Source organism: Sinocyclocheilus rhinocerous, unplaced genomic scaffold (assembly GCF_001515625.1).
Source record: "Sinocyclocheilus rhinocerous isolate Xijiao unplaced genomic scaffold, SAMN03320098_v1.1 scaffold603, whole genome shotgun sequence".
Classification (NCBI taxonomy): Eukaryota; Metazoa; Chordata; class Actinopteri; order Cypriniformes; family Cyprinidae; genus Sinocyclocheilus; species Sinocyclocheilus rhinocerous.
The window spans coordinates 1,703,017-1,724,402 of NW_015656630.1; the positions used below are offsets into that span (position 1 = coordinate 1,703,017).

Below are 21,386 nucleotides of genomic sequence, written 5' to 3' on the forward strand. Positions count from 1 at the left end.
GAATCATCAGTGGCAAATTATTTAAATATAAAAAATTTACTTACAGGCTGTGAGTCAGAAGCGCTGTCCTTGCAAAGTTGGAACTGCCCCACTATAGAAACAGCCTTTGAGCACAGTCGCATTGTAGGCTAGTCTGCAGGTTCAGGAAACAGTCCTCATCCTCCATAAAATGCGCTGCACACATCTGAATATTTGGGTTGAACTGCTCTTGAACAGTGTTGTAAATACAACTTAACCACTGATTTCTAGTTGTGTCCTCTTTTGGAAGGCCAAACAAAGTAGTTTCGCTTTCACAACGAAACACACAGCGACTCCACAACATGGCAGCGGCGGCAACAGCAAGAATTAAAGTTCAGTAGACATATTTTGGTTTACAAACTGTATTGTTTCATCAGTTAGTCACGTTAGCAGCACTCGGCTAACGTATCCACCATTATTGTTTTAAGTGTTCACAGTTTAGCAGCTAAACTTTAGATGTGGGCATTCGCTTGTATAAGTGTTTTTATATTTTATGTCATTATTATAAGAACGGATTGGAGCACTATATTATTGTTTTATGTAAAGGTGCTTTGTCAGTGGTAGCGCTCTCTAATGCCCGGATCAGAGTGGTGGTCATAGTGGACGACAACTGATTCCGCATCTGCGATGCTTCACAACATCACGACAGAAAGCTAGCATGTTTCATTTTTTTTCCTTCGTCCACGACGAGTTCTGTCACATTGGTGACATTGACCAATAGCAGCACAGAAGCTCTTTCATACACAGGTTTCAAACATGGCAAAACGAAAGAGAGATGATGGTGCTGCTAGGTAGAATTATGAGATGGAGGAAAGGATCATGGAGCTGTGACAACAGTACTCCTGCCTGTATGATGTGTCATCGAGGGACTACGACGACAGAACAAAGAAAGAAAAATGCTGGCGAACTATAGCGGAAGCGCTTCAGCAATGTTTACACTCTTGTTTTTGGAAGTCAGTACCGCCTTCTCATTAAAGACGGCACGTGATGAATGGTCGGGAAGCAACGTGTAGTCTGACATGTTTCTTGTCCACGACACGACAAGATTTTAGGAGACAAAAATATTGTGTAGTCTGAACCCGGCATAACTTGCTCAAGGATATTAGGACACTTTAAAATACCATATGACCTGCTCTTTAAATATTTCAATTGTTCGCAGACATGTGAATATTATCATGTGATGTGTACAATTTCCTTTGAGTTTCTGAGTTTTAGGGCCAGATTTACTAACAGCTTGCGACAATTTTCATTTTTGTATGAACTATTACTTTAAGAATAACTTATACTGCTTAGAGAGCGAGAAAGAAAAACTACATTTTAGAGCACACTTTCAGATTCTGTCAAAACTGGCTAAGAATATGCATACTTTTGCAGAGCAAAGTATATTTACATGGCCCTTAAAACCAGCTCCATTCATCCATGGCTTTAACAGCTGAATAAATGGCAGAGTGTAGTGAAAATGCAGAGTGCTGTACAGCAGCTGACTTTACCGACTCCCTCAGACTGTTCATTCAGTTTCTGGGAAAAAAGCCACGCTTTGGCACACGACTGTGTGACCCCCTCTCAAAGCACAGAAAAAAAAGACTCTGATTTGTTGTGGATAATTTCTGTCGTTCTGCCCTGTATGCCTCTGTGTATCTCTTTTCACATTACATACTCTAATGGAGAGCAGAAAGCGAATATAAATCAATAAATCAATAAAAGACCAGAGCCAGTGCAATATGCCTACCCACCTGCAGCCCCCCGACACAGATCAAGATCGGCTCCCCCAGACCCAAATTTCTCTCTCCCTCTCTTTCAAACCTCTCATTCCTACTGTGAAATTGAAACCATATAATATGAGCCATGTCAAAATGCAATCTCACGCCAAATTGGAAGTTGGGATTTCCTATGACACCGCCTCTGGGTCTCAGAGAGAGATAATTACAAAAAGGCAGAGGGATAAATAGAAAAGGGGAGGATGTGATATAGGTGGGGGATGGTCAGGGAGGAGAGCGGCCGCTGGTCATACGGATATAAGTAGTGTCACAGCGAGAGGAGAGACAACATTTTGCTGTGATCTAAAATTCTAGTAAACAGCTTCTTACCCCAGAGGGAACAATGTGCCCTTTTCACCCGATAGTATGGATTCACTAACTCCAAGAAAGGTGTGTACGCATTGATAGCAAACACACACACACACACACACACACACACAATTGTTTTTGTGAATTGTGGGGACATTCCATAGGCGTAATGGTTTTTATACTGTACAAACTGTATGTGCTATTGCCCTACACCTAACCCTACCCCTTACAGGAAACTTTGTGCATTTTTACTTTCTCAAAAAAACTCACTCTGTATGATTTATAAGCGTTTTGAAAAATGGGGACATGGGGTAATGTCCTCATAAGTCACCTGCTCCTTGTAAAACCTATGTCATACCCATGTCATTATACAAATTTGTGTCCTCATATGTCACAAAACCGCACACACACACACACACACACACACACACTCCAGGTACTCGATGATGGAGTACATCTGAACTATGTGTGTGTGTGTGTGTTTTTTAAGGCAGTCTTCTCAGTTTACATATGTATTTACTGACCAAAATGAATATGTTTTTTTCAACCATAACCATAGTACTACCATGATATTCTTTGAGGGACCTTGGATTATTTTATAATTACCATGGTAAGACAATTGTTCAATGTCATGGAACATATCAAAAAACCATGGTATTCCCAAATGATACCACAATACCTCCACAGACACACACACACACACACACACTCCAGGTACTCGATGATGGAGTACATCTGAACTATGTGTGTGTGTGTGTGTGTTTTTTAAGGCAGTCTTCTCAGTTTACATATGTATTTACTGACCAAAATGAATATGTTTTTTTCAACCATAACCATAGTACTACCATGATATTCTTTGAGGGACCTTGGATTATTTTATAATTACCATGGTAAGACAATTGTTCAATGTCATGGAACATATCAAAAAACCATGGTATTCCCAAATGATACCACAATACCTCCACAGGCATTTTTTTAAGAGGAATAAGTGTGTAAATATGTGAAAATTAAAAATTATTAATTAGATTATTATGAGTGATAATTAGATTTAAAAAAAGCACATTTTATTGTGAGAAATAAAATCTAATATGTGAGAAGTCAGAAATAACTTTTTAATTTGTTTTGTTTCAGTGATGGAATCCAGCTTTCATGCAAAGATCAAAGCTTTTCTGCAACTAAATAATATCATATCCAAAAGAAAAATTATGTAAAACGTAACTATATAATCAGCTCTCTTTAACCATCTACACAGTTTATTCTAAATAAAAAACGAAACATATTTCACTTTCAAAGTGCTTGACTGACCAAAGGACTGCCGAACTATCGATCAGGTGCTGGAATAAGTCAATAACACCAGCTTAATGAGGAAGCTACTGAGATACAAAGACAACACTATGAGAAGAACCATGAACTAGCTAATCATTCACTCCTTTCATCAATTATCATTTTAAAAGGTGCTTCAGGCTTTGAGATCAATATTCTCTTCAAGGCATGTAAGCAGTGTATTAAGAGAAGACTTTGAGGGAGGATCTGCACCAATATGCATCATGTCTTCCAGCTATAATCAATAATTGCTGAAACGGCATAAGTGGAGCCCCAGGAATAAGCTTCATGTTTGTGAACATACAGACATGAAGTATAGATATGTACATACAAAACTGGAGTTGGGAGTTTTCACAGGTCACACTCCCAGGAATCTGTTTCCCCACACAGCACAACTCTCAATTAGAAGAAGTCTGAAGTTGGCCAGAGGCAGTTTGACTGCTTTGCAATAAGACATCTGGTGCATTTTTCTAGTTGCACTCTCATTCCCTGAGGACTTCCGATTAGGTACCGAGGCTGAGATACGAGCAGTTTTGGGAGAGAGAAGTGAGAAGAGCACATTGGGACGTGGCCCACTGGTGTTTGGACCACTGAGAGTCAGATCATCAAACACTGAGTAGGATAGTTAGCAATCACTGAGCCAGAAGATGCTATTTTTGCAATCACGTGTATAAAATACAAACATTTCAGCTAGGTTGTCTGACTCATATGTAGGCCTTTTGCTTTTCAGTATATTGATGTCTTAAAGGGACAGCTCACCCAAAAATGAAGACTGTGCTGGTTGCTCTTTTCTATGCAATAGCAATGAATGGAGACAAAAGGACCATACAATTATCATAAAATATTCCTGGTCTTTTGAAGTCGTAAGACAGATTTGAGTTGAACTTGGGAAAACCGAATCAGTCAGATTCATAAATTAATCACTTCAGAATCAAATGTGACAAACAGACCAAGATTTAATTGATTATTCAGTTAGACGGTGAGTTGAACTTGAGAAATGATCAGTTTGATTTGTGAATGAATCATTCAGACAAGTTTTGTAAACCAAGAGAGACAATCAGACCGAGATTCTCTTAGTTAGTGAGTTGAACTGCATCAGTTTAATTTGTGAATTAATCATTCAGACCGGTAAGTGATCCAAGTAAAATAAACACACAAAAATGTAAGTTATTATTCACTAAGTGAGTTGAACTTGAGAACTGAATGAGTCCAATTAGCGAATGATTCATTCAGACTGGTTTTGTGAATCAGACGTGACAAACAGCGAGAGATGTCAGTGAGTTCAACTTGAGAAATAAATTAGTCTGATTGATGAATGAATCATTCAGACTGGTTCTGTGAATCAGATGTGACAAACAGACTCTGATTCTTAAAGCGTGATAATTAAATCTGTTAAACTTGAGAACTGTAGGCTATAAATTGTATTTGTGAATGAATTGTTCACATTGGTTTAGTGAATCAAATGTTAAAAACACTGAAATTTAAGCCATTATTCTCTCTGCACAATATACTTAAGAACTGAACCAGTCTAATTCATAAATGAATCATTCAGACCAGTTTTGTGAATCAGAACAGATGCAAACAGACAGTGATGTAAGTGATTCAGTTAGTGAGTTGAATCAGTTTGATTTGCGAATGAAGGGTGAACGTGATTTCACCAAGAACAACATGTTCCTGGATCAAAATCCTTGTTGATCCTGGAACAACATTCCTATCAACCAATCAGAATTGAGGGATAACTTTTCAAGAAATATCTGTTTTAGGCTTACGATCAGGGTTAGGTGCTTCTACACCCTTGTTAATCAGCTATCATTTCACACTGATTTTAGGAATAAATTATGGGTAGGGATTGGGTTAAGTCTATATTTTTGGACAGTTATGTTGATCCAGGAACATGTCTTACTTATCAAAATCACGGTGACCGCGAATGAAGACCATTCAGACCAGTTTTGTGAACCAGGTATAACAAACAGAATTAACTTTAAGTCATAATTCACTCAGTCAGTGAACTGAATGAGTCCAAATGAGTCATTGTGACTGGTTTTGTGAACATCAACCAATTCAATGACACGATTTGACTCAAAAGAATGATTCATTCACAAATTAAACATCACTACTTCTCTCATCTATGTGGCTGCCAGCATTTATGCTTTTATACTAATTATACTTTTTGGGTTTAGAACAACATGAGGGTGAATACATACAATAAAATATTCACTTTTGGGTGAACTAATCCTTGAAATCTTGCTATATTTTTTGTTGCATATCCTGAATGGTCTCGGTACACGAGTCTTATGTTTTATGTGTGTGTGCGCAGAAGCAGGGAATGTGTTTTCTGGCTTTCTTTTTTTTATTGAAGACACTGTCACACCTTTCCGTCAGCCAAAGGAGGTGAGAAGGAGACAACAGCAGGACAAAAGACAGGAGAGCAGACACAGCGCAGCTTTTAAACAGGAACTTTAAGATCTCTTCCTGACAACATGAACTGACACAAAGTGGTCCCTTTCCTATTGGTTGACTCTACACAGGGACTGCAGGCTGACTCCACTGACAGAATATGTGATCCGTGAGCTCAGAACAGGTATCAGATGTTCCCACTCCTGCGTTTGACAGCTAAGAGCTTCATTTTGAGATACAAGGACAGCAATGGGTCAAAACAGACGGAGGCTTAGAGGAAATAAATAAAGAATAAAAAAACAACAACTTCAACTTAAAGTTTCCAGCAACAACTACTCTCTCGGAGGAAAAAACTGAGCTCTGAGGCAGAGCGTGAAGGAGTCGTTGAGATGCTTTGCTTGTGAGGAACAGAGGCACAAGAGAAAGGTGAAGGAAACACAAACGGTAAAGAAAGAGGCTCTCAGCAAAAGGAGAATAAAATATTAAATGGCGAAAAGCGAGAATGACGCCAAAATGCTAGCAGTGCTCCCTCAGAGCGGAGTTTGTCTTGTGTTGCTGTTTGTAGAAGCTGGATCAAATAGGAGTTATTATAAAACACAAAAACAAAAACTATTTATGAAAAGCATTTTCATAAAAAATAAATGAAAACTAAACTACAAACAATGGTTAAAACGAAGTAAAATAATGAATTTCAACAATCAGAAAGAATCTAAAACGAACTAAAACTAAACTAAAAAGTAATTGAAAAACTGAAGTAAAATAATAATAATACAAAATTTAAATGTTTTTCTAATCATAACGTCAATCACATGACCTGACCTGAAATATGTCCAGTAAAATAAATAAATAAATACATTTACCTGTAACTAGGAAAATAACCACTACATTACTTGTTCATTTAAAAAGATAGGAGGCTATTAGCAACAATTTTAACATTTTTGGTGTAATACCACAAAATCAACTGTATAATATAATTCAGCTTCTAACTGGCATCACCCTCCTGGTTAGATTACATATTTCACATTCAATCATTGATATTTTTTTCATATAATATTTCTTTTTTTGTCGTTCCCTCTTGCTACACATTCTGTCTTTTCTTCTCTCTGTCTGACAGTTATTCAAGTAGCACTGAAGCAGAAAGCTTTGAACATCATACATCAAAGTTTCCTCATGCACGTTTCATGCCTAATGCACGTATGTGACCAACCATCTGGACATTAAGATGGGAAAGACATGAACATTGAGAGTGAAATTCACTAAAAATTAATTGTGTTCACTGATAGCATTGTCCATGTGCCATCCAATAATGAGCCTCTTTCAGGTGTTAGCGCTGTAAAAAATGAAAATGACATCTAGGGATGCATTGGCCATTGGGCAATGTTTGAGTTTTTTTTTTTAAAGAAAAGAATACTTTGATTTAACCCGGATGCATTAAATTGATCAAAAGGGGCAGTAAAGGTGTTAAAGGGGTCATATGATGCTGCTAAAAAGAACATTATTTTGTGTATTTGGTGTAATGAAATGTGTTTATGCGGTTTAAAGTGGATTATTTTCCACATACTGTACATCATTGTTTCTCCTCTATGCCCCGCCCCTTTTTTAAAGAATGCAGAAAAAATCGTTTATACAAAGTAGCACCTGTTTTCAATATTGTTAATACTAATTCCCTTGTGACCTTTATTGACCAGCAACGTTAACGTAGAATTATGAATAGTTTGCATATGACTGAGGACTTTCTTCCATATGTAAACAAAGCTTGGATGAAATTTGTCAACTTTTTGCTAATCAATCGATCTCCGTCACACTTTCCTACCAGGGCATCAGTTTAATTTTCAGACACAATGGTGAAGCTTGACAGTCGGGACAACGCAAACTGCTGGATGTGTTCCTGTTACTTCAAGATTAGAGGGAATTTAGCCTTATCTTGAGCCCTGCTTCTATAACAGACTCCAAATCGGCTTTTAATGGAGTAAAACTTAACAACAGAACATCAGTCCAACTCTCTCGTCCTCTCTGTCTCTCGACGTCTCTAAAAGAACAATACTACTTGTAAACAATCCAGACAAGCACACAATTGGCAACACACATCATTACGGCTTAATAAATCATTCAATGCAAACCCCGCAGATTCCTTGCCCTGTAAACGCGAAGAGCATTTCAAGCATTAGCGGCCTAAAATTAAAGCCCGTTTCCTTGGAAACAATAAACCGCTTGTACTTTGCTTCATAGATCTGTCCATTAAGAAGGGTCTGTGGATGTAGCAGACAGAGGTCTCTGCATGGTGACACTTACTGAAATCCCCAGTCAGGAAGACGACCTCCGCTCCCGGTGCCCATTCCCTAAGGACCAGACCGTTGTCGGATGGCCGCTGAATTCCGAAGGACCGGTAGCTCAATGTGAAGTAATCAAAGGCCCCTTCTGCCTCCTCCAACTGTACCAGTCGCTCAGCAAACCGCTTGTATCTGAAGTCACAACAGAGATAGAGAGCGGGACAGAAATATACAAAGAGAAAATACAAATTAAAGACATTACGGACCCAAGTTTCATTTCTCTCCCTTCCACGAACCAGAGTTCAGACAGTTGTTCTCCTCAGTTCACACAAAAAGATCACTTATATTCAGCTTTCTCTGTCAGCTTTGCATTACAGAAAAAATAACTTTTATTTGAAAGTTATTTTGCGCAGATGATCTGGTTAATGAGTCACAGGTACAGAAATACACACACGACTCTTTTCAACAAAGTTTGCCGTACTGAAACACAAGCGCTAACACACTGATTAAAAAATTTATTTGTAACCTTTAGAAAGGCTTTTCAAAGGAATTCCTCGCTCTTCTGTTCCTTCAATCTTACTGCTTTCACCAAAAAGACATGATACATTTGATACACATCTCAGACTGACGTAATTTAGTGATGACAGTCTAGAAAGTGGATCAGATTCAGAGTGTGTGGACATGTGTTCACAATTTTAAAGTGAAAAGAGTAAATGTTGAATAAATTAAACCCACTGAATAAAATCTCTAACTGATTTGTTAAAACATACTGTATTTTAATGTCTGCTTGAAATGTGTGAAATACTCAGGAAAAAGAAAAACAAAACATCAGCCTGCTGATGAAATCTCATTTGTAGCTTGACATTTTTTTAAAAGTATTCTGCCATTTTTTTTTAGCAAAACACTGTTCGTACTCAACTGAAAAATGAGCAGGGATCTGTGTTCTCATCCGTTCTGTTAATTGACGTTTATACCTGATAGATTATAATTGTGCTAATGCTTAATGGCACACTGTCTTTGGTTAAGTGGCTTAATGCAAGTCCTTATTTTAAAGAGTTGGAATAATATTTTTTTGTGAATTTCCCACCTCATGCTGTTACAGAAGACAAATTTATCTCAAATGATGAAATAGGGAGTTAACTGATTTGGGAAAGAATTTTGAGAATTTTAGGAAATACCCAATAGCTTTGCACATCCGTAACTGAGCATTAAAAGTGTGTGATGCTTAAAGTTATACTACAATTGCAATCAATCACAAAATAGATTTTTTTTTTCCAAAGATGCACAAAAAAATTCTTAAAGGGATAATTCTGTCAATAATTACTTACCCTCATGTCATTCCAAACTTCTTCGGAACACAAATTAAGATATTTTTGATGACCCTGCACAGACAGTAGATCTGCACAATTAACCGTTAAAAGATCACGATCTTGATTCAGACACCCATGCGATCTACTTTCTAAATGACAACGATTCACCCGTGTCTATTAAACCTTTGAAAAAGTATTACTGGAACATTCAAATCTGCGTTCGCGCTGCCGCTTACACAGAGAGAGCAGTTACAATGTTTAGGTAAGAAACAGCTTCACAAACAGTCTATTCAACCACACAGTATCATTTCTGTCTTACAGTCATTCATATTATCACAGAAATGCTAGGATGAAAGTTTATAGTTCAGAGATAAACATTGATGTCTATGGTAGTGATTAAAATAATCTCTAATAGACAGCCATGAAACTGACACGTTCAAAGCCCAGAAAGGTAGTAAGGAGATCGTTAATGTAATGTTATGAAGCTACGAGAATACTTTTTGTGCACAAAGAAAACAAAAATAATGACTTTATTCAATAATGAATTATCTTCCGTGTCAGTCTTTGCCGCGCTTTCACGACAGAACCACGACGTATGCGTGTGGTGCTGCTGATGCAGAAGCCAGCGTTCTGATTTAGAACGTCCTTCTCTCTTAGTTCATCATCTGTATACTGAACCACTGATGTCACATGGACTATTTTAACAATGTCCTAACTACCTTTCTGGGCCTTGAACGTGTCAGTTGTGTTGCTGGATACACGATGGGCTAGTATAAAAAAATTAATAACTTAAGGTCTTTCCAGCATTAAGGTAATCCTGCTTTTTTTTTATTTTTTTTTTATAATCTTGTCTCCGTTACAAATTTGACTGGTAAATGATAAAGAACGATAGCCCCTTTTTTATTGCATTGCTTTGCATATAAGGGATGACAGTGATAAAAAAGACATGCTATTTATGACTGGATGTAACTTTTGATACTTTGCGGTAAAACACGACAGAACCACGACGTATGCGTGTGGTGCTGCTGATGCAGAAGCCAGCGTTCTGATTTAGAACGTCCTTCTCTCTTAGTTCATCATCTGTATACTGAACCACTGATGTCACATGGACTATTTTAACAATGTCCTAACTACCTTTCTGGGCCTTGAACGTGTCAGTTGTGTTGCTGTCTATGCAGCATCAGGAAGCTCTCAGACTTCATCAAAAATATCTTAATTTGTGTTCCAAAGATGAATGAAGGTCTGAGGGTGAATAATTAATGACTGAATTTTAATTTTTGGGTGAACCATCCCTTTAACTTTTTTGGCTTTCTTTTCCTTTGTTAAATAACCAATATGACAGTAGTATTTCACTTTATACTGTATACTATAAATAAAATATTTGAAGAAAAAATTGATCAGCATATTACTAGCAATACAATATATATCGTAAATTAAAGTAAAAATATATATAAAATATTATAATATATATATATATATATATATATATACATAATCGCCGTTATCGCAAAGAATAATGATCAACCAATTATGTAATAATCATAAGATGCCTAATATTACCTGTACTATTGCCCAACTGTAGTGCAGACAAAAAAAAAGGATGATTATTCAGCATATTGCTTGTTTGCCATTTGCCATGCTTGCCCATCCATTTTAAAAGGTGTAAAAGGTAAAAGCATGCAAGACCTCTGAGCTTGAGCTGCTGCTTGAGCTGGTGTTTGAATGTAAAGAGTGTTGGACCCAGCTGGGACTTCTGTGTGCATATTCATGGCAGTGTTAGGAATAATTACCGATGGGAACCACTCATTTGGGTTCCTCTGGGAGTTTAAAGTGCTCATTAAAACTTGAGGAACAACAGGGTGATGGGTGGCCTCTAAAACGCTGCTCTTAATCACACAGAGAGAAAGCGAGAGAGATGGGGAGAGAGCGAACAGACGGACAGACGAAGGCAGGCAGAATCTCTTCTTGATGATTCCCAGATAAACACAAACGACCAAACCGCTCGACCGATTACCGGTCTGACAGTTAACAGCCCAGTCACAGATGTACAGTCACAACCTGTCAGGTGAACAAGCAAAACTACTCGCCAAGCTTTCCTCAACTGTAACGATCGAAAAACCTGATGTTTATGGAAGAAGCTGACAAAAGAGGTAGAATTAATATTCCACAAGGAAGATAAAAAAAACAACCGAGCTTTGAAAGTGGTTATTTCAAGGCCTTAAGCCTTGAGTTAGCTCTGATGGGCCACACACTGAGATCCACAAGACTTTTTTCAGACGTCTATCAGCGCGGCTGGATGTACGAAAGGGAAAATATGACCCCCGTGGAGCAGACGGAGCAACTTAATCACCCCCTGAACAAATCTTTCAGCAGGCTGTCGCTTACTCAGTCCGGTGGTCAAACGGATTGAGCTCTGAAAGAATCAGTGCTTAGCTCTGCCCTGCTGGAGGCGCCGAAGAGAGGGAGGGAATGCAGGAAACGCCACAGCCTGCCATTGCGGATATAATAACAAGCTTTCTCCCATTCTGTAATAACAATGATTCAAGGCGACCAGGAGCGGCCGCAAAGTGGTCAGTTTTAAAAGAGGCTACACTTGACCACTCGATCCTGTCCTCTTGAAAGCACGTTTTGGTGAATCACTGCGCTCTTTGAGGGGGACGCGTCGGAGGGTGAGCATGGCGAGCTCGAGAGAGATTGTTAGAGGAGCGAGGGCACTCACGCACGTCTCATCTTCTATGCTAACAGCCCCGGGGTGAGCTGACTCATCATGACACAGCGCTTTTCGCACGGATAGCTCACTTACACGTGGATGAAAACACACAGCAGCAAACACCTCTCATTTCTGCCCCTGGCATCGCTGCACGACCATAAAAGAGTCACAGAGGGTCTTTTACCGCTTTAGAGGCTCTCTTGCGTACACCCAGAGGCATCAAAACCCAAACTCAAAAGCACAGTTTAGCTTTGGAGTGGAACAAGGTAAAGAGGGACTCTAGAGAAACAGGAAGTGCTGATGGTTTAATATCTGCAGTGTGATATGGTAAGCTAAGCGGTAAAAGTTGCCATTTTTGTAAAGTATTGGGTGTTTATTTTACTTCAGGGTACTTTGTTAAGACTACCATATTTCAACTTTTTGTTACTCTGCTTTGAAAGCTTTTTAGTATGCTTTGCTAATTATTCACATTGTTGGTAAGATTTCTAATTGTTTTGAGGCTCTTATGCTTACTAACACCGTGTCTACACCGGACGCGACAATTGTCGTGTCGCGCCGCAACAGCTAAAGTCTGTCTACACTGGACGCGACCAGGCGAGGACTAGCCATCTGGACGTTCTGGAGAAGTCCAGATGGACAGCCGTCGGCCTGGCTGGTTCATCATCAAAGAAAAAGTGTCAGATTAAGTGACGTTGACGGCCGACAAAAGGGGGCGCTAATGCAATCTATTTTTGCTTATAAGAAACCAAAACTGACATGAAGCAGAGTGGGCTCGTGATGGCATGGAAAAGACGTGAAGATAAAGGCGGTTGGGAGAAGCTAAAAGGAAAAAAGCAAACAGTTACATCAGGTTACCTTGCCCGTCTCTCTCACTATACACAGCATGTAGCCTATAGCACTATAGTAAAATCCCAGGACCGAGCGTCCACTGCTATTTATCACTCCGCATTGTCTGGCATGACTATTCCATTCATTCATAAAGAGACAGCAGCAATTCTACAACGGTTACATTTGAGAGCTATTGCGTTAGAACATTGAGTAAATGAAGTAGCCTATAAGGTGATAAGTCTGATTAACATGACACACACACACACACACACACACACACACACACAGACATATGAACACTCAAATTGAAGAATTATGTTGTTTCAGTTATCTAGATTCTAGGTTTATGTTTATCATTGTCATAAATTTTGCATTCTGCTCTTTTTATGTAGATTTCAAGTTTTTTAGTTCATACAATAATACATTTATTTCAATCCTATGTTGAAAAAAAAATAGAAACCATCACATAATTTGTAATGGTTTTACTGGTTATAATGAAAATTGTATTGGTTTTAATGGAAACTGTAATGGCACCTGTTGTTCTTGACTGGTAATTGGTCACCTTTTGTTAAAGCCACTAAATCCTAATGTAATATGTCCCAAAACACACTACAGGAAACTATTATTTAATGGTTTCAATGGTTGAAATTTGATGGTTTGTAATGTTTGTAATGGTATTTGTAGTGGAAATCATTCAAATTTCTGTGATGGTTTCTATTGTTTTTGTCAGCAGGGTCACCATGTGTTTTGTGATGTTATTTGCCATAAATTCGATAGGATTGCTGTAATATTGTGAGATAGTAGCGACTGTTTGTAGTTGTGGTGGGTCTATTTGGGAGAAAATCTAAATTTTTTACTCCCAGCCCGTCCCTGGACGCGACAAAGCAACCATTACAAATCATTTGAACTTTGTGTCAGTACGTCAAAAATAGAACGAGGCAGCAGTTTACTGTCGAAAATTTGTTGTGTCGTGTCGCGCCACATCCAGTGTAGACAGCATCACTGATTATAATGGGTTCTATAGCCTAGTATTTTGCTAAAGTATTGTGTCCGGTGTAGACACTACACAGTGTAAGGCTGCATTTATTTGACCAAAAGTACAGTAAAAACTAATATTGGGAAATATCTTACGATTTAAAATAACTGTTTTCTATTTTAATATATTTTATGTAAATTATTCCTGTGATGGTAAAGCAGAATTTTCAACAGTCATTACTCCAATCTTTAGTGTCACATGATCCTTCAGAAATCAGTCTAATATGCTGATTTGATGTTCAAAAAACATTTCTCCTTGTTATTAATGTTGAAAACAGTTGTGCTGCTTATTTTTGTGGAAACCATGATAGTTTTTTTTCCCCAGGATTATTTAATGAATAGAAATAACCATAAACTATTTCATATTTTTTGTTACACAAATTACAACTGTCCCAAATATGAAAGCATTTCTATCATACCAACATTTTTTAATGTCCATAATATTCAAAATTTAGCACACTTAGATACCAAGGAGAGACAACAGTAAGAGCAAAGTATTAGATACGTGAAAAAAAATCGTATAACTTCAGAATCTGATTTTTTTGCTGGATGTCATTTTTAATCAAACTGCAATTGTCGAATTATGCAAAAAGCGTCAAAATACTATTTAATTTTTTTTCTTCAGAATACATAAAATGCTAGTAATGAAATTAGACTTACAAAACAGTCTGCCATTTTATTTTTAAAAAAAAGTCAAAATGTCATTTCCAGCAGAGAATGCAACAAACAAGATAGCCAAAGTTAAAGAAGCACACTATTATGAATGAGAAAGCCAGAGACAGAGAGGGCGAGAAACTTCTTGCTGAACTTCTGCTGACACAAACCACATCTTAACCGTTAATTTAACCAATTAAAGAAGAAGGATGAGGACACTAGTCCTGTTTTTGTCTCCTGGATTTGCCATCAGGGACTAAGCCTTTGCCTGGCTCAGCCAGTCTAGGATATTGACTGTCTTTTAAAAAATACTGAGGTTCTTTTTTTTAAGGTGATACACCTTGGAATTAAAACTCTTACTTGAGTTGTGGTTTAGTGGTTAGCACACATGCTCTAGATGCATTGATCTGGGGTGTTCATATGGGAGATGAGAGTTCATTTCTTTTGTAAAATTAAGAAAATAAATGAGCCAAACAGACAAGTATAAGCTGTAAAATTAATATGGCATGATCTAAAAAGCTGGAAAACCCTTTCCTTTATTATAAGCCTTTTTCTCCATTTAAATTCTTGTCGGTTTAAGGAAATTTAGCATTACATCACTTGCTCACCAATGGATCCTCTGCAGTGAATGGGTGCCGTCAGAATGAGAGTCCAAACAGCTGATAAAAACATCACAATAATCCATAAATAACCCACATGACTCCAGTCCATAAATTAACATCTTGTAAAGCAAAAAGCTGAGTGTTTGTACTAAACACATTCTTTTAAAGACATTTTTAACTTCAAACTGTTGCTTCAGGCTAAAATATGAGTCCTCCATCTGTAATATTGAAAAAGTTGTCTAGTCTGAATCGGCAGAGAAACATGCACAGATCAAGCACCGTTTACAAATAAAAACAGAACAAAACAGTTCTAAAGAAATAATGTCTGTGAATTTTAATGTGGGAGGACAACAGCCAGGGTATGGACTTTTTCACTGGAGGAAGTGTTATTATGGAATATGGACTCATATTTTGGGCAGAAGCAACTTTTTGAAGTTAAAACACCTTAACGATGGATGTATTATAAACACACAGCTTTTCACATCTCAAGACAATAATTGTAGTCATGTCGATTACTTGTGGATTATTGTGATGTTTTTATCAGCTGTTTGAACTCTCATTCTCGGCACCCATTCACTGTAGAGGATCCATTGATAAGCGAGTGATGTAATGCTAAATTTGTTCCGATGAAGAAACAAGCTGATCTATTTATTGGATGGTCTGGGGATGGGTAAATTTTCATTTTTGGGTGAACTATTATTTTGATAACAAAGTACAATAAACTAAAAATAAATAAATAATAAAATAAAAAAGAACCAAGTACCTTCATGCAGTGTCTTCTATGACTTCTATGATGCTGAAGCAAAAAAAAAAACAACAAAAAAAACAATCAGCCCTTGAAATGTCCAAGAGGGATTAAATAGCCGCCAATCAGGATGTAACTGCAGGAAGCTGATGATACAAAATCGTTCGCCAAGTTATTATCTTATGACCAAATGCTATTTTCTTCAGCAAATAGTGGAATGGTCCAGGTGAATCTTTACCTGGGGCTTCTTAAAGGCAACCGCAAAGACAAAGGGGAAATAAGCTCATGAATAATAATGGTGCGGTGCAGTGTGTGAGAGCTCAGCATCCATGACTTGATTATTGGTGTGAAGCGGCATACTGGTGAATGCCAGCATACTACTGGAGGGCTGCTGGCTTCCTACAGTGTCTATCCCTGACCAATGTTGTGAGCCCTTAAGCAAGGAACTCAAGTCCAAAAATTGCTCTGGGTTCCTGCAATGTTATCGAATGTTTCTGTCATCCCTCACCCACGAATCCACCACAGTGGTTTGCTAAATCACAGAGACTGCTCATCGCTCTACTGCATGTTAATAAAGTTTGGTTCCAGAAAATAAAAAATGGATCTCATGTCGTTCTAAACCTGTATGACTATGTTCTTTCTTATTTGTCTTTGGAATACGAAAAAATTTGAATAATGTAGCGCTCTCTCCATGCAAATGCAATGAATGAGGACAGCTGAAGCCTCTAAAGGGTCATGTAGAACTACAACTAAAGTTCCCACTACAGTATGAGATTAATAATAAGCGAGTCGACAATCCTAAAGACACTCTGCAACAGCAGGTAATCATGTAATAATCTTGCAGACAAGCTGGCCTCATAAATTCATAAGCTCACTAGTTCCCTAGTATCGCTCTAAGCACCACACGACTCCAACTTTCACCAGTAGCAAAACAGCATTAATCAACCCCCTACTGATCAACAAAGTCCCCACAAAGACTACTCTCAAGGTGGTGGATGGACAATAAAATTAGCAAAGTGTGGGGTAAACTATATTGTACATTTATTAAATGCATTGAAAGAGGCAATTTTGTGCGTTATATCACCTTTAACTGACAAATTAAAAAATTTCAGGTTAATGTCAAGCTAACATATAGTTCAATAACATTATAAATATTTACAAAGTACAGCAATTGGATGTGTATGCACAAATGTGTATGTGTATGTGCATGTGTATGACTGTATCAAGGAATTCTGGGTTCCTATACTGCATATTAAACTTACTTCTTTTTCAATAAAGCAAGGCATGCTGATGGAGAGTTCACATGTACAGTATGGAAGCCACTTGCAACTACATTAGTCAACATTTGAAGTGGATCAAACCTTTCATCAAAGTTGTCTTAAAGTGCCCCTATTATGGATTTTTTAAAATTACCTTCATGCAGTGTGCAATACAGCTCTAAAAGAACGAAAACATCCTGCAAAGTTTTAAATCTGAAAGTGCATTGTGTATAAAGTTATTGTCTCTCAAAAGAAAGAGCCGACTCTAAATCATTGAAACAAGTCCTTTTTAAAACAAATCCCAAGCCATTAAATTTTTTAACGTCGACATGAAATATTAACATATTTGACTTGTTGGTCTTTTCGCGTTGGTCTGAATGAAAATGCTAAGTCATTCTTTGCCACTAGGTGCCGCTTTTGGAGCTGTAAAATAGCGGTTTCCCCGGTAACGCTGTACACAAAGCAGCACTGCACTCACAAACGCTGCTTTATTACAGGCATAATGAAATGAAATTGAGACCAATCGGACCAATCACCGCAGATTAGCGTCACGCAAAGGAGGGGTTTTCATAACCCATAATAGGGGCACTTTAAAACCTAAAACCAAAATGCGTTCTTGTCTTAGGACAACTTTGATGAACTTTTTTGATCCACTTCAAATGTTGACTACTGTATATCTCACTGTATATCGCAATTTTTCTCATAATTGTGACTATTAAATCTCACAATGTGACAATAAATTTTGCATTGCAGCTTTGTTTCTTATAATTGCAATATTTAAATCACACAATGTGACTATATCTTGCAATGCAACTTTGTATCTCATAAATGTGATTTTGCTTCTTGTAAATGCAATATTTAAATCTCACAGTGTGACTTTAGATCTTGCAATGCAACTTTGATTCTTGTAATTGCAATATTTAAATCTCAAGTGACTTTACATCTTATACAGTAAATGCAGTTTAATATGTTGCAATTTTTTTTTTTTTTGTTGTTGTTTCTCGTAATTGCGACTTTTAAATCTCACAATGTGACTTTGTATCTCGCAATGCAACTTTTGAGCTAATAAATGTGACTGTTTTGTGTAATTGCAATATTTGAATCTCACAATGTGATTTTATATTTTGCAAATCAACTCTCATAAAAACTTTTTTTTCTTGTAATTGCACTATTTAAATCTTACAGTATAACTTTTTACATTTTACAATGCAACCATTATTTCTCATATTTGTTACGTTATATGTCTCAATATGACTTTATTCTCATTTTACATTTTATCTCACAATTTTCTTTTTGACAGAAACAGGCTTCCATATGTCATTTATGTTTGTGCGACTCTCAGTATCATCATTAAAACTAATATAACACAAAGCAAGTTCCCCTTCAGGAACTCGAGCTGCGTCGAGATCGCTTTGGGAACGCCCTTGCGTGACCGCGTTCTGAAGCACGTTGTGGTATCATTATTTATGTAAAATACATGAGTTTATACATGAACCCTACTGTAATTTTTGTGGGCCCCCCTAGATGCGTGAGGCTCTAGAATCACCCCTACAGCCCTCCCTATAAACAATGCAACATGCTAACACACAAACCCACCTTGTTTTAATCAATCTTTCAGAACATTTGAAATATAGAGGCTGTAAAATGACGAACAAGCTCACAGATAAACAACCACCACCTGCATTTCACAAATGTGTTTCACCAGAGGGAGAAAAACCGTGTGCGTGGCTTGACAGTGCTTGACAACGCTGCTACCTGTGCCTAACCAAGAGCTGCTCATAAATATCACAGACGGGGACCACCTCATAACCAATTCTGAGTCCCCGCGTGGACCCGCAGAATGCCTGACTGCACGTTTTGAAGTTTAATGAAGAAAAAGTTTTGCATGCATACAGGAGTTCAGGAAGAAACCCTTTTATGCATTCCTCGCGAGTGCCACCAGCACCAGAATGGGCTTAATTGGTGTATGCCATCGTATTCAAATCTTATACGCTAAATAAAAATTTTTTTGTTTTGTTTTTTGTTTTTTGTTTCCCACCCCATTTAAGCTCTGCATTTATCCAGTCCCCTGGGTGCACCATTCTGAATAGAAATGAACCTTATCAAAAACATTGTCTGAGGAAGGGAATATTAAGAAGGCAAGAATAAATGAGGTAGCAAAAAATTAGTGGTTCTCTGTTGGCAGAAGGCAAAGGTGGTATGACATTTATTTATGAGAGGAAAAGGGGAATTCTGGACCAATTTTGTACAAAGGTCAGAGGTGGATTCAGACCTGGCTAATGAATAAAATGTAAACTTTGAGTATACGTATAATAATGCTGCTACACCATCTTTTAACTCTCTACTTTATGTACAGTGAATATTATGACAGACAGGCTCTTTAAAAGTGCCAACAGCTTAATCTCTCTGGCCCCCAAGAGGAAAGGGGCCATTATCAGTGATGAAGGTAATCAATCAAACTGATTCATTTTTTGAAGCAATAAATATGGCATTGCACACAGGGCTGAAAGAGAGAGATATCAGGATGTAATGACTCTCACTAGGGTAGAAGCGTCATCAGCAGCACCTCTACTGGTCCTCAGCAGTAACAAAAACCAGAAAAAAAGGCCATCTTAGCAGGGAAGTGGCTGTCAATCCTTCAGACAGTAAAAAATTGCTGTCAATATTAATGATTTTCATTACAATTTTTGCTTGATCTTTGTACGTGAAGCAATAAATATGGCATTGCACACAGGGCTGAAAGAGAGAGATATCAGGATGTAATGACTCTCACTAGGGTAGAAGCGTCCTCAGCAGTAACAAAAACCAGAAAAAAAGGCCATCTTAGCAGGGAAGTGGCTGTCAATCCTTCAGACAGTAAAAAATTGCTGTCAATATTAATGATTTTCATTACAATTTTTGCTTGATCTTTGTACGTGTTGCATACAGAAAGCATGGTCAGGATCCTTAAACTCCGTGCTGCATAACACAGGCTCAGAGCCTTTTCATTCAAACAAGAGCAGCCGGGTGTGATATAATGAGTGGCGATGTCACACTGGAATTTGAAGTTTTTAATGTGTTGATGCGGTTGTCATCAGTGGCAAATCCTGTTATAGAGCAGCAGTCTTTTCTCCCGCACAGCTCTCATCCACAGTCTGCTTTCCAGTCCAGTGATACACAAAATAAATGCATACAAAAACATCCCTGCTATTGATGCACATCCACTGATGGCTGCAGCTTTGTAAAAAAATTAAATATATAAAATAACAACAACAAAACTTTCTGTGGCATTCAAAACCAGAGCTTTTTTCACTCAAAGTAAAAACGTACTTCCTATCTAGATGTCATTATTTTTACATTATACACTGTAATAAATAAATCCGTAAAATAACAGAAAAAGTACTGGCAGCTCATTACACACAACATTATCCATTAGTTTTACAAACAATGCAATGGTGTAAAATTCAAAATACTGGTAAAAAACCTGTAAAAAATAAATACGGATAAATTCCTTCAAATTATACAGTATATTGTGCCCTATTTTTACGGATTATTTTAGTGTATATGTATGCATTAATGCAAACAATTTTTCCCCCTAGATTTAAAATGCTAAATATTATTTTACATTTATTTCTTCTCATATTGACTCATTCTCATATCCCAGAATAGCAACCTGCTTACACACCCTTGTACAAAAGAATATGTAAAAAACAGCTTATCAGATGGCAAGAGTATCTGAAATGTGGAGAAATGTTACTTATCACATGAAATGATTATATACAAATGTAATAATCACCATTAAGATAAATGCACACATGACTATTGTGACAACAATAAGATAAACCAGCTTTAAAAAAATCATTCATCCACAAAAACCTTACAAGCATGAAGCTGTAGGAAAAAAAGTTAAATTTTGAGGGGGGATATGGATATTTCGAATGGCAAAGTGCATTTGCATACTTCACACAAGCATTTTTTTTTCTAAGAAAGTTTACTGTCAAATTGTCGTCATGAACTGAAACCCCCTGTGACAATATTCTGCTGACAATGCCTGACTTAATTTTCACTTTCTGTCTCCCAGCCTCACAAAAACCATCCCATGGAAGTCTCAGGTGCATGTGCCTATGCCTGCATGAGTGTTAGTGTGTGTGTGTGTGTGTGTGTGTGTGTGTGTGTGTGTGTGTCTGTCT

The 21,386-nt window shown here is 37.5% G+C and overlaps 1 protein-coding gene across 1 annotated transcript in view; it reads right to left on the reverse strand.

Moving 5' to 3' along the window:
• The window catches only part of LOC107720547 (1,4-alpha-glucan-branching enzyme), a 146,815-nt gene that overhangs the window by 119,968 nt on the left and 5,461 nt on the right, over positions 1-21,386 (reverse strand). Inside the window, 1 exon segment of the mRNA XM_074560110.1 lies at positions 8,097-8,266. Coding sequence (XP_074416211.1) covers positions 8,097-8,266 — 170 coding nt within the window.